This window comes from Conger conger, chromosome 2, assembly GCF_963514075.1.
Source record: "Conger conger chromosome 2, fConCon1.1, whole genome shotgun sequence".
NCBI classification, from domain to species: Eukaryota; Metazoa; Chordata; class Actinopteri; order Anguilliformes; family Congridae; genus Conger; species Conger conger.
In genome coordinates, this window is record NC_083761.1 from 61581223 (window position 1) to 61606085 (window position 24863).

Consider the following 24863-nt stretch of genomic DNA (forward strand, 5'->3'; position numbering starts at 1 on the left):
GGAGCCGTGCCGTCGCAGTCCGGCTGCGGGCTCTGCCCATCCACAGCATCTGCAGTGTCCTTCTCCTGTTCTCACATTTTGGTGTCCCTGCCCCGTCCCTCCCCCTTACCTTTCACCCACTTCCTGCCTGCACGGCACCCTCGGTATTTATCCTCCCATTATGACTGCACACGCTGACAGCTTATGGTCTTATTACTCTTAATCTGTTCAGCACTGCACCGGTCTCCCTGACACACATACTCCATTCACCTATTGAGCACACCCGACATGTTAATGCTTTAACACCACAGTGCTGAACATGCCTCAGCCCAACACCACCCTCAGCTGAACATGCTACGTGGCAATAATACATCATACAAATATAGTGAACACTATCCTTCACCGGTGACTGATGTAATGTGATGTGTTATTTTCTGTTATTGTTTGGTTGGTAACCTCTGCAAAGCTAACGACTGATTTTGTTCTGACCGTGACATAGTCACTACGTGGCTTGAGGTGACGTGCATTGTATGAGCCATTACATGTATTGTGAAGATCCTGCATGCAGACATGGTCTCTAGAGACAGTCAAACAGTCAGACAGTTTGCAGAGAATGGTGTAAAAACAAAAAACATCTAGGGAGCAGCAATTCTGTGGGCAAAAACACCTTGTTATTGAGAGAGGTCAAAGGGCCAGACTGGTTGAAGACAGGATGGTGATAGTAATGCAAATAACCAGGCATTACAACAGTAGTATGCAGAAGAGCATCTCTGAACACATAACGCATTGAAACCTTTAAGTGGACAGGCTACAGCAGCATAAGACTTAAAAAATAAGTAATAAATAACCCTAATAAATACCCAATAAAGTGCTCACGGAGAGTATAAGTAAGCCGCGTTTGCACAGAGACATGTGGATGAATAATCTGAGTGCATGGGTTTGGAAGGCTGTAGACTCAGCCATCCTGCAAACACAGGCAATGTACGGACTCGTACTGCAGAGATGCATCTGACCGTTTCGCACACATTGCAATGTTCCTGCCCACCCAGAGCCGTTCTGAGCAGGGCGCTTGTGCTGGACTCAATGGGGAACAATGCGTATTGTGGCTCTCTGTGGGAGCACTGGGGGGTGGTCATGTCTGTTTTTTAACAGCTTTAACAGCCCTGACTGAAGCCCAGGATCTGCCCGAGTCAGCAGTCCTCTGAAGAGCAGCGCAGTGACGGCCCCCTCAACCATCATTCAGCTCTGGGCCCCTGCTACAATAGTGACACGGTCACACATACACTAACATACTGATGTCACCCAGAGCGTGGAGCTATGCACAAATCCACTCCATGAAATGCTCACTTAAGGTGAGCATTTCCAGCACTGAGAAACCCTATAGTGCCTCAATAGTGGTTTTAATTGTTCACATTCATGTGATTTTAATTTCTGGTGAAAGAATGTTATGAAATAATGGTTATTGAAAATTGCGGGGAGCTAAAGTTAGCCAAAGCTAATATGGATTGCAGATAGAAGAAAATATGATTTTTAATATCTATATTATGGCCACAGAAAATGAATGAATGTCTTTGGACTGTTCTTGTCTCCCCTCAGCAACTTGAAAGATACACCTTCAGGCTAGACCAAAATGAAGCACTTAAAAATAAAACTTTAATGTGAATAAAATTAGATTTTAGCAAAGCTTGGCTTTGCTTTCAAAAATGCCATTGGCAATCTAACCAATATTGTAAACTGACACCCATCGGCTGAATCTGTGGTAAAGGCCACCAGGTTTGTGTGTGTGTGTTTGTGTGTATGCATGTGTTTGCATACCACGTGAAATGGACTTGCTAAATGACTAAATTGTACATTGTAATTGTAAAATTGTGTGCTGCTGTGCTGAGACCCATTTGAGAAACATCATGTGAATGTAGTCACCCGGCGGGGTCATACTTGTGGAGGACGTACCTGCTGAGCTGAGTGAGTTGTGTATGCTCCTGGAAGCCTGGTCTCCAAGTCACGCCCTGAAAACACAGAAACACACACACAGCAACGCGACAGGGCAGGGACAGGGGGAGGGGGGTAGCAGCCCTTGAGAATCAAAGGCCTTTCTCCCTCCTTCTGTTGCCAAGAGGCCATTCAGAGGTGAAATAAGGACACTGAAACAAAATATCAACAATTGTGGTATTTGTTTGGGTGGAAATGTTGTCCACTGCACTGTGGAAACTGATTGTGTTTATGCATACTGCAGTTCAATTGTGGTGCTAAGAGACGCGTTAGATAAGTGGCTGTCAGCCGTCCAACCCCTGCTCTTTTACATTTACTTCTGTAGCATTTCAGAGGGGTCCAAGTCTACTGTTCCAACCCGACAAGGCTTCCTGGAGAGTCTACTGCAGCTTTGTGCTACCAAAATGAACCCGGAACTACTATTTAAGCAACTGGAATGAGTCTCACAACACAGCATTTTTAAATTAATATTTCAAATTGCTCATGAGAATGTCACAGACTTACGATTATTTTCAAATTTGTTTATATTAAAACCATTCTGGTAAGGCTGCCCAAAGGGCATATACTGTGAGTTCTCAATCAGTCAAAGTAACTGAAAACATGCATCTCCATGATTTATTCTTTAGACTGATTATAACTGAATGCAGATTTCTGCTCATTACCATTTTCCTCTCCAGGCAGTTGGTAGTTTTAGTAATTATGTGTGCCCACTTCCAGTATACAGAATCCCAGTGTGATTGGCTCTGTATATTACTCAAATCTGAGAACTATGACCTATTGGAAAGGAATGGCTGCAGGGAACATCAGTTTTGTCTGAACGGATAAAATTGGTCAGCAGGTCTTTGAATAAACCAACAATGTTTGCAGTGTATAATGTAACCATGAATGGCAGTTTGAAGTACAGTGAATGACTAAACAGGCTGAATGAATGAACAAACAGGTTATTACACTCGAGAAATTCAATTTACAGTTTGACCATAGACAACCACACAAAGTGGATCAGGTGTGGGCAACCCTATACTCCGGTACAAAAGGCAGATCTTAGGGAGGGCTGGCACGATGCCCGGTCTCTGGGGGTCACCCCTATGGGAGGTATGTGATCTGAATCCTGAATGGACTGGCCTCTTATTTCAGCTTGCAACACAATTTCGCTGATGAAGGAAACATGCCAAAATGCTTGAATCTTTCAGCCTCATCATAACTAAAACCATTGCGGCCGGATTTTTCTTGAATGCAGTAGAGGTGGTCTGGCCACCCTGCTGTGGTAACATGATCTTAGTGAGATGACCTGCAGTAAAAGTCTTTGTACGATGAGCGACTGCAAGATGGTAAAGGAGCAGGCGTGTCAGTGGTTGTCCAATTCAACTGCAATTACAACTGGCACTCCCTTACATGACAGGATCAGACCTGACTGGTGCCTGCCAGATTTATCAGAAACTGCACAGAACTGAAGAGTACTGAGTTAACTGTCACTGTCCATGTCCTTTAGCCTTCCAGCAAATATTCTAAACACAAGTGACCCATCAAGCCTATGATTGCTGGTTGTGTAATAGTGGTTACAGTGTACTCTCCTGCATGTAAACAGTAATTCCTATAATATGGCAGGCCCATGCACATGCAGGTCTCTGGTGGCAGGTTTCAAACCTATAATGATTAATGTTTGATCTCATGTTACTGCGTGATAGCTTTTAAAACATTAACTGTTTTGTCTGGAATGAGGCTTTGGTGAGATATTTCTCAAACAAGGATTAACGATTCCTGAAGCGCTGTTGACACAAAGTGAGTGATTTGTTTTGTTTCTGTTTAAACTTCTGCAATCCCTGGAAATGTGTTGTTAAAATGACCTCAGACACAACATGGTGACCTTTGACCTGTGCTGTTGACATTTCCAGGCTGTCGCATGCTGGTGGGGCAGGGTGAAGGCCAGGCTGAAGCCAGCAGCAGATTAGCTTAGCCAGGTACTGTGCCTGTTGACCTTCAGGTCACGTCAGCTGACAGGCTTCAGCACGACAAATTAGACAAATTAGAAGAGATTGGACGTCTGTATGGAGCTAGAAAATGGAGGGGCTGCCACTGAAAACAGAACCCTACTTCCACTTTCTCCAGAAAATGGGAGGAAGTGGCCCTGGAGCAGTTTTGACTTGGCTAGCCAACCTTGTTCAAGTAGTGTGGGGATAAGCAGCATGTGAGTATCACTTACTCCAACCACCTCTTACTCCATTACCTCTTCATCATGGAGACACTAAACAGACAGTGCATTGTTTTGTTTTTCTGAAATACGTACAATACCTCAGGCACACTACTTGCATTGTCCTCACACTATTTAAAATATTTGCCTTATGTGTGCATCACAAAAATGCATAATGTTGCAAAACTGTTGTGCACATTCTGCACATTAAAATTACTGTACTAAAAACGAATGCTTGTAATAAACAGGTATGCACACCATATAAAATCACTGGAGCAATGATTTCATTTTGCTGTCGTCTAGTGCTGCGCTGTATATTAAGGCAGGAAGGAGAAGGCACACAAATAGGACATACAATATTTATTTAGAAACACAAAAAAATGATAAGTTAATTATCAGGTAGTCCACAAATATTGTGGGAATGGTATCAATACAGTCATACAGGGAGAAAAAAACATACATGAAAAACCATTTAGGAACAGGCGATCCTAAGACATTTTGATTAGAAAATGGTGCAAAACTGAAAATATAAAGAAATGTAAAGATGGGCTACTGGTTTTACCTCTCAGTGTAAAGCGGTCCTTCTACTTGTCTTCAGAGGAAACATAAATTGACACTTAACACAAGTTTTTTTCAGTTTTTATTTTTTTAAATAACTGGATAGTAAAAAATGGGATGATGCCTACCCTGAATTTGCATATTTTCTTTAGCCTGTGTGTCCCTCGCGCCCTCTCCTTCACACAAAGTAATCAGGGAGCAAAGGGCCCAACTGCAGAGAATCAGAATGTTCCAGAAAACAAATAGGAATAAAATCCATGTAGATCTGCCCCAAAGCAATGTCTCTTCTTTAATGTACATTTGCTACAAAAAGATGGTATACATTTGAACATATCATGCAAAGTGGCAAGTCTGCTTACAAACATGTCTAACAGTAGTCTCGTTTTGTGTAGCTCATCAGCGACTTTGATCTGCCCTCCCCCTCAAACACAAAAAAACACCTAAACACCCCCAAATAATACAAAATAATATACCATGATTTAAAAATACCTAAGTCTGCACATCTTTGCAGAATAGTTTTTTTTTTTTTCAGTCCATGTTATTATCCTCACCCTTTCAATCCTTAAACAAATAAAGAAATCCTATTACATATTTAATCAACAGAGAAGACCAGAGGTGATGCATTTGTTGAAAACCTGGTTTGATATAAAGAGTCCTGCGTTATCAACTGTTGAAATTCCCTGATTGGCTGAAAAAAAGTCAGGTGACTGCTAAGTTAAGCAGTTTCCTATCATCCGATGTGGTGGAAAATGTCCGGGTTGGTTCTGTTGGCTTGAGTGTGTAAACGTGTGTCAGATATCTACACATTCACACTTGCGTTGTGATGAACATCTGAAATGAGAAAGGGCAATGACAGCTCGCCACTCTTCATGCAGTGCAAACACTGGTACCACGGGCCTCAGTTCAGCACAGACACCAGATCCAGAGGAGAAAGAAGTAAAGAATGGAAACAGATGCTGCCATACACGTCCATGTTTCAGACAAATGCTTGAGATAATCCTTGGGCATGACATCACAAAAGTCCTTTTTTTCTTTTTTTTTTCTTTTTTAAATGTCCAACGTTATGTCTATTTATTGAGGAAAAAGAAACCTAATAAACATGGCTGATGCTTTCTGATTTAGTTAAATGTGTGCGCTTTTTTTATTATTAACCGTATATTGGTTTCGCCCTCCTTAATTGTCCACATTGCTTGGTTTTCTTGGTTATGGAGCCAATTCCCCTCTTCAAGCCTCCGCTAGTGAAAGAGAGGACCATATATTCACCCCCCCTCCCCCGCCCCTGCCCCCCTCCCCGTTAGTATGGGCCCCTTCCTTCCGTCCGCCGGGCCCTCATCTCTCGGCCTCCATGGCTACACTGGCCTTCTGTTCGGCGGAGGCTTGCTGGGTGACTGCGGAGGGCCACCCGGGCGGGGGGGCCTGCGTGGGGGTGTGCCCCTGTGTCCACAGTCCCTGCTGGCTGGGGGCCGGAGGGGTCATGCCCCAGCTGACCTGCGGGGGCGGAGACGTGGCCATGGAGGCCATGGGGCTGCTGCTGTTGAAGCTCTCCGAGGCCTTCAGGCGGGAGAACATGGTGAGGGCGTCGGGGAAGTTCGGGGGCGTCGCGGGCGTGTTGGCTGGAGTGCACATCTGCGGCGGGGGAAACAGAGAGAGATGTGGGCAAAGTGTACACACAGGTAGTGTTGAAAACCACGTACTTAGCATGCTACTTGTACTAAATTTTCAAGGAAAATCAGCCAGAAATTTAGCCGTTTTCAAGACAACAATAGTCTTCTCACTGCTGCCAGAGGCTTCCATGATGACATCTGTTTGAGTATTGCTGGAGCTTCCCTGTCCAGACCTGGGTCAAGTATGGCATTGTTTTCTGTGCTCGATTGATCTCGCCTGGTCAAATGAGCCAACCAAACTAGTTTCAACTTTTTGAGAGTATTTCATAGGTTTCAGTACACCAGACAAACTCAGTAGAGCATAGGAATCGAATGAATCCAACAGTTACGTATCAAACCCAGGTCAGTCCATGTCCATACCGAGCACACAGCCGAAAGTGCTGCACACGCCTGACTGCACCTGGCCCATGGACACAGCTATGCGTGTGCTGTTCTCCTCCCTGAATCTGTCACCGGTTTGTGCAGATTCAGATGGCAGTTGGTGAACCCGCTGGCCCGCTCTTTCAGAGCATCTCTATAAAAGGAAACGGAGAGGCGCCATGATGGTCTCCCCTCCTCCCCTGTCCCCAAAGACCCTGCCGACATTCCTTCCCTTCCCCCAGAGTTCCTTCTGTTTATTTAGATTCATCCATTCAATGGCTCCACTTCCTGCGGCCCAGCCGTAGCCTGGCATCACACCCTCCCGCGCTGTCCCAGCACAACCCAACATGACCCCCATTGTCCTCCTGCTGAAAGCCCCTCGGCTAGGAGCACGGACAATAGCCCCCCTAAGGGCACCAGTAACTCTGGGCCTCCCCCTGTGCGGAGAAACGCAGCCAAAATCAACACAACTCCGGCAGGTCTGAGCACAGTTCCCCATACGCCCGCCGTCTCTCCATGTTCAGACAACACACAAGCATCTATGTTCTGTCCCAAAACCCCTTAGCTTGGGGGCTGGACTGTGATTAGAGTCAGAAGGCTGATCTATGGTAGGTCTTTGCAGGGCGGTTAATGTGTTCGTAAGCAAATTTTTGCCCAACCAGAATGATTACAAGTCTTCAGGCAAATTCCTACTTGTGTGAACCAGGATGGAGACGTCTACAAAATGCTAGGCATCCTGTACTACATATGGATGGAGTAATTGAATTATGAACATAATACCTGTACGGTTACTAGCTTTTACTTGAATGGCCATCTATTGCACAGAACAATGAACAGTTTCAGGAAAATTGTACATTTAAGTGTACGTATCAGTGTCTAATTCTACTCAAAAATTCTTAATATGGAGACTGTGACAACTGACCTTTTAATTTGAAAACCAAGTGGGTTCTCTGGAACAATGAGAACACTTGTGTAAAGGTTCATTAAAACCCATGCACATGCAGCTGAGTTGAGACTGGGAACAGGTTTAAATAAATGAGAACTCTTTGTGATTCTGACCTCTGGGGCTTGCGATCTGCAAAATGACTCTGGGGGACCAGCCACAACAATATCGGAGTCATATTTAATCAAACTCCAAGTAATAACAGTAATAACTGTCTGACTCTGCATTTGACTGGAGACAACTTTAGTGCAGTCTCGAGCACAAAGCCCTATACTGACTGCACATGAAAGGGATAGGTGTAATACGAATAAAATCACATAAAATGCAGGACTAGTATAGCTGCCATTTGAGGGAAAGAAAGTGCTTGCTCAGAGCTCTCACTTCCCCAGGTAATAAATGCCCCACTAAATGCCACCCTGGGCTGATCTGATTTCCCAGCCACTGAGGGCTCTCGCACACCCCCTGCCCAGGTATGTGGAACATTCTGCGATCATCTTACCGCCAAACCCGGACGCGGCACACCCGCTCCCGCCCCGCAGAACCGCCCGTCAGAACAACCTTGACAGCGGCTGCGGCTCGCATCGATCCTCAGTAAGAGTATCCCCGCCAATCCGGAACCAGCCCCAGTTTGTTCAAAATCAATGCTGAAGCCCATTCGCTGCCGCGTGCCCCCTTTAATCTACACGGCGCTTCGTTCAGGCTGAGGGAGGAGGAGAGGGGATGGGTGAACGGGATATGCAGACTGCAGTGAGCTGAGGCTGTGATAGGAGTCAGTGAGGGCTACACCAGAGGACAGGCTGTTCTGACAATGCTGTATGTTAAATCAGCAGCGCTGCTGTCCATGAACGAGCGTGCTGAGACTGTTGTGTGATGTCAAGGTTCAAAGCGAGGTATGGGTGAGCCGAAAGGACGCCTATCAAGAGCGTACAATTGCCTTCAGAGCCAAGGGCAATGTTCTGTATCTCCTATATCTAATAAAAATACTTTTTTTATTTTGTTATATCTTTAATCATTTCTATGCATTTAAAAAAAGAAAATTAATGGAAGATATTACAAATATATTTTGGATTCTTCTTTTCAAATTCTTGAAGCTTTACAGCTGGTAATTATTTTATGTTCACAGTCAAAATACATTATCACCTTCCATGAAGCAGCAGTGTATATATGGGGTCAGCAAAAAATCATTAATTCAGGGCAAAGATGGAATATCATAGATACAAGATATTTTGCATTCACTAGTATTATCATCATGGTAATTTTGGTGATTTCCAGTACTATGTTACATTTTGATAACAGAGCACTGATTTAATATTGCGTTAATTGCTGTTTCACTTATTCAATTATTCACAATACAAATATCTTTACATTGTTGCACAGAATATAATTTAGTATCATTAAGTTATTATTATTCCTGGAGTGTTTGCCACCAGTTCATATTTGCAGTGCCTTGCTCATTTTGATTAAATTACTACAACAACACACAAGTATTTATGAAACATGAGGCCACATGAGCAATAATTTCAGATTCACACTATATGCATAGTATAGTATGATACATTTCAGACTTTGTCAGCATTGCAATAAAAAATTCATAAAATGGTATTAATCTTTTATAATGTGCTAGAGTAGTATAATGACTATGATACTCTGTCTATAATGTTTTGATACTCTGAACAACAGCCTTGCCTCAGTCAGCAGTCTGTGTGAAGGAAGCACCATTTCAGCCTGCCTGCTCCTGAACCCTAAATGTCCGATATGATATATGCAGACCTATACACCTTTACAGGAACAATGGCTGTTTACTGTTGCTGTTTTGGCCAGTTTTATAACTGACATTTCCTTGGCATGGCTGCAGTAACAGGAAAGCACTGCATTCTTTTCATCAGTTTAAGAAGAGTTGCCATTTTAAAAAGCTGCTTGAGCAGTCATGAGTTCATCCTCTGCTCTAGCTCTTCAGAGGATGTGTGTGTGTGCGGGGGGGGGGGGGGGAAGGTCTCTCTTAGTGGTGGGCATTAGATTTAGGATCCGTCCCAGCTGCAACGCCCTGCACCTCAGATGAGTCAGTACAGTACACACAAACACACAGCAGACCTTGTACTCTGCTGCGCGGTTGCTATGGAAACACTTTGTTTGTGAGGAAGGATCTGGTAATGAGGAATGAAGTCAAGGGATGCTTATAAAAGGCAGCCCTTCTGCAGCTTGCTCTGTGTCTTGTTTACTTTTGTTTGCTTTATCGTATTCACAGGCAAGAGTCTGACCCTGTCCAGCGGTTCTAAACATCATGTGCGCCTTGCCACACACTGTGGTCAACTGCAGTCCTACCCTAAAGCACTCTCAGACTAGTGTATCCAACCAGAATTTTCCAATACAAGACAAATGGCCTATTATTTATTGTGTGGCCCACTGCATTCTCAGAGAATTCTCCTGTTTAGAGCTGAATTGGGATCTGAGAACATATGCTTTTGCAGTAACGTAAACAGGAGATTTATACGTCCACTGCAAATAAACTGAAGGCTTTTTTTTCGTTCAAATAATAACACTACACAATGATGCGAAAGTGCTGTTTTAACTTGGAAGATGTCATACTCAACCGCCGATTCTTCAAGTACTTCACACATTGTCAGACAAAGTGAAAGAGCATACACAGATCTTCCTGAAGAAAAGGTATCTATTAAATGCACTATTTCTGTCTCCTGTGTGATGTCGATTACATTATCATATTAAAGGCTACATTATATAAAAGCACATTATATAAAAAGTGTCATATTTTGTTCGACACAAAAGCAACATCTTTGGCTAGATCCCACCTCATCCCATCACCTGTCAGGGTGTGTTCTGAGTCAGACAGGGTGCGTCTGGGGAGAGGGTGCAGTCTGCCTCTACGCAGAAGGCGGAAGATAACATCCAGATAGCCAGAGGCCTTATTCTTCCTGACTAGGCTCATTAGAAAGGATACATATTACACCCTGATAGAGGCTCCATCTCACCAAGCAGCCTCCGTCTACTGACTCTTAAACCACCTCAGGTGGAACGAAGTCCTGAAAACAGGCCAGGATGAAGTCTAACATTACCGTTACAATGCGGCGTGCGGCCTGCAGGTGTCCCGGGGATATGGTCCCGCTGATTAGCCGGGTTCTCAGCCTCACACAAGCCTCCATTGTGCCCTCTCCTAATTCGCGGCTTCACTCTCCCCAGAGCCTGTAGTCATGTGAGGACACGGCATGGCTGGATGCACCGGTGCCACCGCGCTCTTCAAAGAGTGACCTTCCCCTGTCTCTCCCTCACACGCTCGCTCTCCTTCAGACCGGCTCTGAGCCACTGCAGGTGTTCAAGGTAAAAATAACGGATGAAGCAGCCAGCCCTAAGTCCGACTAATGAGTTGGTGTCGACAGTTTTGATTAGGATCAGTTTGAACACGTATCTAAGATGTGCTTACGCCCTCCTGGTAATTCTCTGTCTACCTCCCAAATGCCCGCATGCATGTTAGAATATACCAATCCCAACTGTCTCACATCCCAACATACATACACATTATATGAACAATATTTCCCTCCAGGCAGCCCTCCATTACATATCAGGACATGTCAGAACATGTCCCTGTAACATTGCATCTCTGTAGTTGTCTGTACAACATAACAATTTACTTTATCTTTCAATCATTATACTTATCATTTCAAGCAAAACAATAATAAAGTTATCGGTGAACACCATAAATCATAGCTGAAATAATTTCTTAGATGATACACCTCTCTGTAGGCAAATTTATTTAAGTGCTAATTTGATTCACCTTATAATTGCAGATGTCTTCCTGACCCCTCCCTGCCATACTGTTTCTGGTTTTGAACAAAGGAATATGCTTTTCAGACAGCTTGAAAATAAACTAGTGCTGCAAGAACAGTGGGAAACTAAGCTGCTCATGACAGACGTACGGGACCTCACTCAATATTTCATTTCATGTCACACTCCTCATTAACAAATACATTTTGTGAATTTATAATATTTTTATATGACTTATATGATGACTATTTTGATTGCTTGCGTGAGTGCTGTGCTATTTTTACTCTTGGAGAAGCACCTCATCCCAGGTTTGTTAAGCACCTTCATCTCCTACTCCAATAGTGTGAAATCAGAAAAGTTTAAAGGCATTCTCAGGATTTTCACCCTGAAAATATTATAAAACAAACATGCTCAGTCATTACTATGATACATTGTACAGGCAACCTGTGTCTGTGTTCACTTCTGCCCAATACCTTGCTTGTCTACCTGTATGTCTTATTCTAAAAACTGATCGGGATGTTTTAGGCGTGGCGAAAAGCATGTGTCCAATAGAAGCAGGAGCACAAGAGGAGACGTGCATGGACGGCATTGCACAACATTGCTGAACATTGGTGTGTTAGCTGGGTTTGGGAGATTTAGTTTTTGTGACTAACCGTTAAGCATGTCGCTGGCCAGGATTCAGTAACATTAGGTAGCTGCCATTATTCGCTAACTATATTCAGTTTTGTACGTATCCTTCGGTATCCTTGCAAGTGACTGCTTGACTGGTATGAATGAGCTATTGAGAAAGAGACGCAATTGCAGTCACTTAGCTACTTACTAAATACAAACACGAGTAACTTCAGCTGAATAGCTAGCTAAATGGCTTGTGTGGAAAGCGACTACTAAATTAAGTAAATGTTCTACAAATCATATTAGACTGCGTTTCCTTAGTTCATTGCTAGGTTATCGCAGTTATCACATGGTAGTCTGCAATATGGTGTTACAAAGCTACTGACAGCTAGCCACAAAATATCTAGCTAGTTGTTATATAGGTGGGTGAGCTTCCTCGTCTTTGGGGTTTAGGCAGGGTTGAAAATGTGGATGTAGGCAGGGTTGAAAATGGGGGTGTAGACGTTTTTACTTTTTGATTAAACACAAAACGGAAGCAAGGAAAGAAATCCTGCATATTACGCTTTTAATTTTTAACATACCTCAATTTAATGCCATCTGAGTTTTTGATAAAATAAAATTTAAAATAAAGAAACAATATGCACACTGCGCCACTTTGGTGGCCAAGTAACAGTGGAGTTTGAGAAGCCCTTTAGAATGAAGTGCCTGCCAAATACTCCATTACTTAACAAGTCTGAATCCACTTTCCTATCTTTTTACTCTGTTACAGGGAGCTGTTTTAATACTCTGTGACTTATATTACTGGATTGTTTTCCTGACTGACCAAGCAATATGTCGCTTAGATTCCAAATAATTGTTGATCTTCTTCTCTCAACCAATACAGTCAAAATAACTGTGATTGTTATTAAAATAAAAGGGACTTCATTGTACATATTTCTTTTTAACCACACAGGTTGCTACACATATAATTTGAAAACTTTGATGTAGCCTTGACATTCTGCAACTACTGTAGACAAATCACTTTGGTAAACTACACTGCGGTATTTTGGAATGAATTGCCATGTCAAATTTACTGTAGCCTAAATTAATTGTGATATTAGAATGGTGTGGGTGTGTGTGTGTGTGTGTGTGTGTGTTCAGGCGCGTTTGCGGGAGCAATATACACTCACTGAGCACTTTATTAGGAACACCTGTACACCTACTTATTCATATGATTATCTAATCAGCCAATCGTGTGGCAGCAGAAGGTCTAAAAAATAAGTGTAATAAATACACTCAGTGAGCACTTTATTAGGTATGTATTACACTTATTTGTTATACTTATTAATTCTTCTGTTGCTGTAGCTATATTAAATATTTGCATTAACAAGCTGGTGCACAGGTCTACCTAATAAAGTGCTCACTGAGTGTAATTTCAGAGCACTTTGTTTCGGCTTGGCTTGGGTGTGGTGTGTGTGTGTGTGTCCGTGCATTTGTGTGTGCATGTGTGTGTTTGTGTTGATGTAATGTCATTTTGAGCATTTGGTTTTGGCTTGGGTCTGTGGCAGTTTACACAGAGGATCTTGGCAGAGTGCTCACCGGCATTCTCTCACTATATTTAGGCTCACTTAGCCTTTCACATCTCCATCTTTTTTCATCATACTCTCTCAATTTCCAAATCAGTGTCTTCCTCTTGTCATTTTTAAATAGCATCCCATGTCAGCACTCACAGACTGAGACATCAAATTAGACGTCTCGGTCTCCTTAATGTACCTCATAAACCCAAAACATTTTTGTAGGTTTTTCTTTCTATGCTATTTACATAGCCGACAAAGTAACATAAAAGTCCCGCTGGATTTTACAAACAATTTCTGGAAGTATTTATGGGTTTTTGCAAAAGCTTTTAACCTCCTGAGACCCTGTGTCCTCAAACAAGGACATTAATGTTTGGCCTTGCTAATATACTTGCTCTATACAGTATTTATTTTAACATAAGGGACATTAAATTAATATTAAATAAAATACATATTTTAAAATATTGTCACTGCAACATGTTTTTGCCATCCAAGACATTTGTAATATGTCAAAAAGAATTCTATTACTTTTTTTTAAAGCTTTTTTTCTCCAGAGTCTAGAGAGGCTAAGGAAGCTTTTCCCCCATCGTTATGGCGGAATACATGATAGATAACAGTTTGTTTTCAAATGCAACCTGTCAATGACCGATCTGGACCTTCACTGTCTCTGTTTCATGTTTCAATGAAAAGTCAGCCAAAATGAATGTCGGTATACATATTCATGGGTAGTCCTACTGCAGAATTCCACAGGGACTCTATAATTAATACAATAACGTGGTTTGTAATAGTATAATTAATGGTCTCCTGCAGCAAAGTACTTACTGTACTTCTTCCATAATAAAGCAGGATGGCCAGAAAAATCACATGATCCACTGGCTAAGTCTGGAGCCCCATAACAGACAGGCAGTGAAGGAGTGGGGGAGGTGGAGAGAGAGGAGAGATAGATGAGGTGAAAGAGGGAAAGAGGGAGGTGGAACAAAGGAACGAAGAAAAAGATGTAAAGTAACAGGACGGTGCTGAGAGCACATGGATAAATTCAGGAAAGACTTCAAAGACTATGAGAAGGCCAGCATTACGAAGACTTCTAGAGGGCACCATAAGGATGTGCAAACAGGAGAAAGCAGAGACAGGCCACAGCATAGCACTCGCCTTTTCCTGTAAACTCTGCACTTGTCATTACATAAAGAGATAAATGCACATTCAATACCTACAGGCTGCAGGTAAATGATCACCCAGTTAACAGTTTGATCATTAACCTGTCTTAGTCTGGCTGTTGACACACTGCAGGGATGTTTTCCAGTGAATATGGATGGCGGTAATTGTCCAGACTGTCAGCCCGCTTGTTTTTCAGGAAAACAAATGGAACAAATGTGCTCATGTGGAAGAAAAACAATGAGAAAAGAATAACGTTCAGTTATAGGGAGGGCGCCAGGACTGGACCGGGATGGCAGCTGATAACTTCAATAGACAAAGCGTGTAAATTCTTCAGAGCAGCTTCGCGCAAAATAAGAATCTGCCAGGGTTTTCACGGGTATAGTCCCCTGAAGGGAAAGAGTCTCACAGAGAACGGACAGCCCATGTCCTGGTTAACAGAGAGGGGCCCCCTTGGTGGCTTAATCAGCTGACCCTGTAATCTGTGGTACCCCGTGGAAGTCATGTTCCAGCTCAGCGAGGTGTCACCCCATACAGAAGCCGGGCTCTGGGTGGCGCTGCGGCAGCCTCCGCTGAGGCTCGTAAACGCGGCCGCTCTCCGCACTCCACCGCCGCTCGCTCTCTCCGTCCCCTCTGCCAGACCGCCCCAGCCGCCAGACGCTCGGCCTTCTGGGAAGCCTTGTTCCTAGAAACCAGTCGGGCCGAGGCCAAGCCACTCGAGCTGTGGAGGACCGCCTGGCCTGGCAGCGCTGCGTAAAAAAAGAGCCCTGCTGAAAAAAAACAACTCAAGCTAGGTTTTGAAACAGCTGGAAGCTAGCTGGTCGACCGGTTCAGACCGGCTCCGGACGCAACATGCTTTGACCGGCTCAAGCTATGTTTTGAAACAGCTCGAAGTTGGATTTTACTCCGGGGAGCACAGGCCAGGGTGCTGCGGTATGCAGAAACACACACGTTACATTTGTATGGAGCGCATACAGGCGCTTGTGCCACTGCGTCTGTGACACACTCCACACGTCTAACGCTAAAGGACTGCACTGTGGCCGCCCGCAGTCACCAGAGACCCGCTCGCAAGGCCACTCTGCCGCTGATGAAAGGGAATATTTATGAACCGTTTCACATCTCAGCAGGTTAAGAAAAACATTTTGAACAGCGTAACAGCAAATCTAGCTGTTCATCTGCCGTGGGAAAACTGTTCATCTGCTGTGGGAAATTCACTGGATGAATAAAACAAGAGAGAATGCTGCAGGAGCAAAATAAATAGACTTAACAAACGCTGTTTATGCTATAAATGGTGGGTCTTGGGATGCATACTTAAATGGGACAAAACAGATAGATCATTCATAAGGGCTGGTGCATTTTTGTGTTATAGATGATCCTGGCATGGTGCCAAATTAGCATGTTAGTCCAACATCCCCCCAAATGGAATGGATTATAAAACACAATTTCCTCTAGTCATCCATCAGAAGAATTCTACAGCCTTGACAAAGTAACAAAGCCTCCCCTAGCACAACACCCCTCCCTCAGCCACCCAGATTAAATATAAAGAAGACCTCTCTCCACTTCAATGAAAAACGTCCGTGGGACAGACAGGGAGAAATACAATCCATTGCTGCTTGTTAGACACACAACCGTTTTTTTAAATGTACCTACATTCAAGGACTTCATTCAAAGCAAGCTACAGGGCAGTTACAGAAACCTGACCCGGGTTTTGAAGTGTTTTTTTTGCAGCAAACAGTCAACTCATGCTTGTGTGGCTGAGACTCAAAACACAAACGACCCTTGACCCTGCGTGTCAGTACTTGAAGATGCCACGCCCATAAACAAACCTCATAACTTGGATTTTCCAGAAACAAAAACCCCACTCATTCGCGCTGCTGGGAAAGAAGCTTTTCAGCGGCTTTGATCTGGGATTCAGGGGAAGGAGGGGGAAACATTATTTTTATTCCTTTCACTGACTGGAAACCAATCACGATTGGCACCAGTGTTCAGTTGTACACCTCCTTTCCTTGTATTATTCCAATTCCCTTCAATTGTGTTGCATGTGGCAGTCTAACAACACTTTTTTATTGAGCCTAATGTTCACTAACTTCAGAACAGACCGACTCTTGCCAGCACAGACAGTGGTCATGTCTTATTTCGAGCTGAACTGGAGTGGAGAAAGGAGAGGATTAGCAGCCTCAAATCAGGCCACATGTTTATAGATTTCATGCGGCCACATATGAAAGCCGCGTAGCTCCGTTAGCATTACGGCAGCAGCAGAGAGGGGGATGGACAGAGCTCTCACTTCTCCTTTTTTTCGCTGATGGACTGGGCCTGGCGGTGTCACTTCACGAACGCTGCGGTGGAGGTGAAAGAACATCCGTTCTCCCTTTCCGGTCGCGAGGCCCGGGAGCCTCCTCTCTGCTCCAGAGACGGGGCCTCTCAGCACAAAGCCGCCAGCGCACAACGCAGCCCACAGAACTGACGTCTTCTGTTCCCCGCTGCTGGAACAGGCCCCGCTCGCACTGCGTGCCCCCAGTGAACCCGCGGTTACTGTGGTATACGTTTCATAGTCACGCCCTCCAGAGCAACATTCTTCCACCGAATGTAAAATGGATACTCCACAGACCCAGCCCAAAAGCCCTTCTGTTTAGGTTGCGGCAACACCAACACTCAAATAAGCCATGGGACTGTACACTACCAGCAGTAAAATAATCAGTACACTACCGTTACTGATTGAAGTCAAATAAACTAAAAAAAAAAAAGCACTTCTTCCCCCATCGTATTATAAGATGAAATCGTGCTTCTGTACAGCTGCACACTGATTAATCCACCTACGCCACTTTTCATGGTCCTTGTACAATGTTGTTTCACATTGTTAGCACATTGTCCCGTTTCCAACACACAGCATGGATACTTGATAAACAGATGAGAATATAAACAGCTACAGAAAGCCAATACTGCCTGAGGTTAGTCATGTTTTGGTCCTGAAGGAACACGCTCTATTTTCCACGCAGGTTCCCAACAAATGATGACCCGTGCCTTTGTCTTTCACAGAGAGAAATCCCAAACAGAACGGCCTGAGGGGAGTTTGACATGGCACTCTCCCTCAGAAACAGCCAGAGGTCTGGGAGGGTGGAAGGTGAGCCCTCAGCCTGAACACACTCAGGCCCTTTGTCAGACACCCAGCTCCACTCCCAAACGGCCCTGCCCAGCCCTGCGCCACAGAAAGGAACCATTTTAGCGAGTATGAGCCGCATTTCCTGTTGGACTGCGTAGCAGTGCTTATGTTTATGTGGGCCTACACGTGAGCGTACATGTCCAGAAGTGGGGTGGAGGCACCAAGGGGGAGAGTGTGGTGGGTGGGTGGGGGTGCATGCAATACAGCATGAGATCAGAATCATAGCTCCAACATTAGTGAGCCAGGGGTCAGTCCTTTCTGCAGTCAGCCAATGGGGCTAAACTCCCTGCAAGTGTGTTTCGTAAGACAGTATTACAAAGTGGTGCTATACGACAATACTGTCACTTTCAACAGAGATGTTCAATTGCACAATCAACCATGCAATCAGACATGGCACAGGCCTTAACAGAGGAAACTCCATAAGAGCAATAGTCTCTGAAGTCATGTGTCAAGGCCTGTGTGTTTCTGAGGATTCACTGTTAAAGTACACTTTTGCAGGTTCTCTGTTGTTGGAGAGTGTATCTTCGAGTAGACTTAGCTTGACCATGTGAATTGGGTGGTGTGCTTTCACGGTAAACTGCTAATGTGACCACTAAAAAATAGCCCCACCTTGTTATTGGTTAAGCCTCTTATGCAAGTGTGCTGGAGGAGTCTGCTCTGTATTCCTGCAGTCCCTCAATGACCCTATTTCCTCATTTCCATAAGAATCCAGTTGTGATGATCCAGGGATCTGGGGACTCAAATAAAGCCATAGCAGGCATTCAGCAAGCTTGCTTATGCTCTATAATGAGTCACCCTCTGGAGAAGCAGACTACATGTTGTGAAACAATCTCGCCTGCTACATAGTCATGTCTGTTTAAGAGCACGGAAGGTTCTACGCTCTTCTGGCCTTGAAGCTCCTTCGGGGGAAAATGAAGCAATTTGAAGTGTAAGCGAACTCCCCCATTTTACAACACAATCCAAAGCTGCAGGAGCTAATCCACAGGGACAGGCTATGAGATGTAGGTGACGGGAGCAGCTGGCCAGACTGGAGGGGAGTTTGGGTTTGTGTGCACGTGCGCTTGTGTGTCCGTTTATTGAAAAGCGCAAGAACTGCTGAATCCCTGCTGCAAAACTAACAAAAACAACACTGTACTCTATTTGAAGGAGAACATCACTGACGTCCTTTTTTATCACCTAACTGGGGAAAATGGCCTAACTAATGTAAATTGTAATGTGCACAAAGACAAGCAAGCTACAAGCTAGTATGGACCATACTTTGAGCTGGGGTGATCAGCAGCAGAAGTGCCGTCCAGACTAGGACACAATGTCCTATTTGAAATGCTCAAAGGATAACTATGTGCACCTTTAACCATTCACTAGTCCATATCACAAAAGGAGTATTTGGCAGCCAAACCCTGCATTACTTCAAAAGCATCTGTAGCCCCATGGCTGTCAATCATAATTATTGTATCAGCTGGGGCAAAGTGGATTACGCCTCACAAGCCAAGCAACTGAAATTAGCTGGAGAGCAACTATGCAGAAACAGGAATTGGGCTCCAGTATAAAGGGGTACATTCAGCAATACTAAGCAAACTGCCCCAAATTCAAAACTTAAATGGTGGATCAGGATGAGCCCAGGGAGATATCCTAAGCACCAGAAGCATATTTGAAAGCAGTCTGCGATACTGCTGACCCCAGAGAAACCTACAGAATTTAAGGGGGTTCATGAATACTATGGTTTGGAAACCTGACACACTGGATTTTCAGTGTCTTTAGCATTGTAAATACCAAGACAAAGTTCAATAAATCCATATCTATGTGACATATCCAGTGCATGAGAGTATTGTTGTTCCTACACTGCATTAAATAGGTCAAATGATCACTTAAAACACTGTTCAATTGTTCATCACTTAAGAACAGTATATTCCAACAGCAAGTTACATACAATTTATAAAAACGTGAAAAAGTCATTATTTTGCACAGTAAATGTGTAGGTTAATGCAATAAAATGAAGCTGAACTACTGTTACCTGCTTCTCTCATTGAAAAACTTCTCTAGCATTAGTTTGCTAGCAAGCATGCATTTGACCTATTTGCACTAATACAGTGGATAAAGATAACTGATCTACATATAATATAATCTACAATTGCAATCTCCATGCGTACTGTGTTTTGAAGATAAAGCTACTCCCAGCAAAAGTTTCAAATGGAGAGGTGCAGCACATTTTCTACAAACTGACTAAATAACTACTCCAACCTGTCTCTCAAAATAATAAATGCTGCCCAACCCTTAAACTCACCTAGAGTGCTTCACTACTTAGTTCCTCCTGTATGTACACTCAGTATGTACCACTTTATTAGGTATTTATTTGACTTAATTTTTTAGACTTATTGGTCTTCTGCTGCTGTAGTCTCTGTAGGCTCTAGAGACTGTTGTGTGAGAAAATCCCAGTAGAGCAGTTTCTGAGATACTCAAGCCACCTGTCTGGCACCAACAATAATTCCATGGTCAAGTCACTTAGATCACATTTTTCCCTATTCTGAAGCAACTGAACCTCTTGACCATATCTGCATGTCTTTATGTTGCTGCACATGATTGATTGATTCATTGATTATTTAGAAACATTTGCATTAACAAGCTGGCGCACAGGTCTAGCTAATAAAGTGGCCACAGAGTGTATGTTCCTCAGTCAGTGACTGTCCATCTGGCTCTCCTCAAAACTGTCCCATTCCCTAATAGTTTTCATTTGATTACAGAGAAACAGAACTGAAAATGCATTAACCCACTCATTAACTTCTTCAAATAGAAAATGTTAGCTATTACTAACAACAAGTTACAATGACGTCCGTTGGACAATGGCTGTATTGTGGTCATACACCTTCACAATGACATTTAGAAAAATGAAACAAATTCTGCAGATTACACACACGTGGTAGGCCAAGGACTCACACAACCCAAATATCTGAATAACCAGGCAAGGGCTGTCTAAACGTATAACAGGACACAGTCGATAAATTATTATGCACAGTGGGCCACAGAATTATTGGCACCCTTAATAAAAATTTAGATTTTAGATAATAATCTGTGTGAAAACAATATACTTTTATTTCAATACATTTACTATCTTGTTTCAATATTTTTTTTATTAAGTATTCTCATTTTGCCATAACCAAAATTATTGGCACCCCTAACAATTATTGTAAATACAATCAAAGTGAAATTGCCAATACAGTTTTACTTAATGTAGTTAATATCAGACTAATAAAGGAACTATATTGTGTCATTCCATCACTTTCTGTTTCACTAGAGTATAAACATGAGGTAACAAGCATGCAAAATCCCTTTGCCATCCATCAGCATGGGAAAATCCAAATAACTGTCAATTCAGAAGAGACAGATGGTAACGGACTGTCTGTAAATGGGTACAAAAAACCCCACAAACGGTTAAACATACCACTTAGCACTGTCAGGGCAAATAATAAATAAAAAAATTTAAACATATGGAATGGTTGCAAACATGCCAGAAAGAGGATGCAAGTGCACGTTGTCACCACGGATGGTGAGGAAGATGTTGAGGGAGGCCATAAAGAACCCAAGGATCACAGTTGAATTGCAGAGATTGGTTGGCAGGGGCACTATTTAAGATCAATGGCACAATGAATTCAACAAACAATACCAGGCAATTTTTGCAGAACATCTGGTTGTTTCTGTTAGGAACCTGAGACTAGGTCATAGGTAGATTGTCCAGCATTACAGTTACTCCAAACATCAAAATCCAGACATAATTAGTCAAGTGAAAACAACATTCAAGTTCTGCAATGGCCATCTCAGTCTCCAGACTTAAATTCCATCAAAAACATGTGATTGGAACTGAAGAGGGGGACCCTAAGGCAAACCCAAGGATTTCAACAATTCTGAAAGGTTCTGTATGGAGGAATGGTCAAAAATCCCCCCAAATATGTTCTATAAATTATAGGAAAATCTGTGTTTGCACTAAGTACCAAACCAAGGGTGCCAATAATTGTAAAAACCAGTTTTTTATTTTAAAAATGTAAGACTCATTCATAGAATCATTAATAAAGTGCACTACTTTCCATATGTTGGAAAAGAAAGCTTATGTCAATAACTATTATTTTTTAGTTTACAGAATTTTGTGCATATGTATCAAGGGTGTCAATCATCCTGGAGCCTATTGTCTATATATTCGAATTTGACACACAAAAATTAAATTAAATACGTCAGTTATGATACGGCGATTTTTATTCAACCTCTTATCTAAATCTACGATGAGCATATACAAATACATAATAACAAATCATTATGGCGACAAAATGCAGGCGCTGGAGTTTAACATGAGCGTCTGCCCGTGCGGCGGTTACAAACCACGGTGTCCAAGGGTCGGATATACAAAAGCAAAACTGCTGTTAATTATGCTCACTGTTTTCCAGGAAACACCCTCCCCCACATTTGTGAGACACATTTTCAATGCCGCAATTTTAAAAAAAAAAGTTTTCTGCAGCACACCGACATGCTTTCATTTCAGATTCGACCGCACGAAATGCTACATTTTACGATGTTAACGGGAAGAACACCACCAGCTATAAACGTGGCTGCCTGTGTTTATTTTTGTCAGCCTCGCGTCTTCCCAACATGGCGGACATGTGGATAATAATAATAATAATAATAATAATAATAATATGTAATTATTAGTATTATTAGAACTATTGGTAATAATAATAATGCTAATAATAATGATGATAATAATAATAAATAATAATAAAACAACAACAACAACAATACGAACATTCTACGTTCATGTAAAATGTATACTCACCATTTGATGGTGGTGACTGTATGGAATATTGGTTTCTTGAAAAAAGGCACTGAGCGCAGTCTACAACAAAAAGCAAAAGAGTGGCTTAGCCGTAGTGGTTACAAGCAATACGCCAACGTGGTTTTAAATTGTAGAAAGCAAACATTGAACTACACTGAATACAATTACTGATCATATTATTAACCATGTGGCTAACAATAACTTAACTATGCTGTTCTGTTTTCATACAAAAGCTATTTCGATCAATAAATAATTGATAACTAGTTCAATGTAATGCAATATTTAGTCAAGTATAACATTGGCAAGCTACATGAATGCAACCATTGAGCGGTCATCTTTATTGCATAATAGCATTAACCTATAGTAGCAAGCTACTGCTGTAAGAGTCAAGAAAAGGGATTAGTATATAGTATTTAGTTAACGTAGCTTGCTTAGAAGCTACAGTATCACATTGGACGTAGCGATTCAATCGTAGCCAGATATAACAAATGTACAGACTGTAAATCCAATAAATTGCAACGCAACAAAGGTAGGCTACATACAGATACATACATTGTATTGTATCGGAAATAGGCAAAAAAATATATATATATGGGCGTCTGTCTTAGCTAAGCTAGTAGCACAATATTACACATAAACACTAACGTTAGCTATTTAGCCCAAGTCCCTGAATGTTACCTCGAATTGCCAATGTGCCGCTTGCAAAAGCTGTTTCGCCTGATCCGCCGCACATCCAGCTGTCAGGACAAACTGGTTTATCATCACTTGGTGCTTAAGTTCATCCATATTCGCCGGAGCTTATTGTCTAAGTGTGTATCTTAGTGTTCAGCCAGGAATTCAGTCCTTGTGGATATTTCTTGTCTCTTTCTCTTTCAGTCATCCACCATTACAGCCGGCTGAGCAAACACAAATATTTACTGTATGAGCAGTGCCAGTGTACCGAGCGCCTCCTGATTGACAAGTAATGGCAGCCAATGGGAGGGACTGAGGGAAAGTGGGACTTGTATGCTGTGAAATCCTCCTGTACATCGGGTGAAACCTGATTGAGCACTTTGTTCTACGCAAGAGACCATAAACAAAATGTAAATGGAAAATATATGGAAAATACAATTTTGAATATTACTTTTGACCATTTTAAATTATGATATATGTAGCTATAGAGCGAATAATATGTGAGGGTTATAGGCTAATTCGACTTTACGCCACATCCTTTTGGTTATTTTATGAACTACAAGTACCGACAGCACGCACTTTGTTTGTATAATTCTTGAAGGGTTAAATTTGTGAATGACGGCCGCTCCTGTCCAATTCCCACGCGTTCTGTGTCACTATCTTACCAAATAAGGTAAACAAATCTTCCAGCACCAATAAAATCATTCGGAACCAGTTATAAAATAGTCTTCATCGTGTATATATGAAAAGATAATGCAACTAATAATTTCCATACGAATGTTTTACACGTTTCTGAGTAAATTGTTTCTTAAGAAGGCATTTCTAAAAAAGAAAAACTGAGACCACTGTACAGAGTCTTACGGAAAGCACCACGCCATACTTGTGATAAGTACATACATACATAAGCACCGGTATAATAACAGTTTACAGGCTCTAATACAGAACATATTACATAGCTTAATTTAATGTTCCTTTCTTTTTATCATTGAGGGACGTGTATGCATGGTATGACATTGCCTGTTCATTATAATTTATTATAATTATACATTTTCATCCATTGCCTTGTTTTTTTATTTGTTTTTTATTACAATTTTAAAACTGTGATTATCCGAATTGCTGAGGCCTAATTAGCCTTAGTGCCCATCTTTTATGCACAATCTTTATTTTTATGACAGAAATATGATGTGAAAGATCAACATTGTTGGGTGGTGGTGGGCTGAATTCCTAGCTACGTCCCTGATACCATGAATAAATAATGAATAAACAGTCTTCTCGTACAATTACGATCGCGTTACAACTTTGAGCATGTTAGCTTCTTAAAATAAGCTATTTTTTATTTTTTCATCTTACCACAACAGCAACATCTTTTGGGTCCAGCAAATTTGATCTGTTTGCAGAAACAAAAGATTTGTTTACATTTCTACAGTTAGTTGTTAATTG

At 42.3% G+C, this 24863-nt stretch overlaps 1 protein-coding gene across 1 annotated transcript; it reads right to left on the bottom strand.

The window, feature by feature from the left end:
- Positions 1-5990: 5990 nt before the first annotated feature.
- ubald1a (UBA-like domain containing 1a) lies at positions 5991-23689 on the bottom strand. Its single transcript, XM_061221456.1, has 3 exons — positions 23430-23689; positions 22752-22811; positions 5991-6340 (listed from the first exon to the last, which is right to left on the bottom strand). Exons 1-3 carry the CDS (start codon positions 23535-23537, stop codon positions 6044-6046), a joined length of 465 nt encoding a protein of 154 aa, XP_061077440.1. The 5' UTR covers positions 23538-23689; the 3' UTR covers positions 5991-6043.
- Between the last annotated feature and the right edge of the window lie 1174 nt (positions 23690-24863).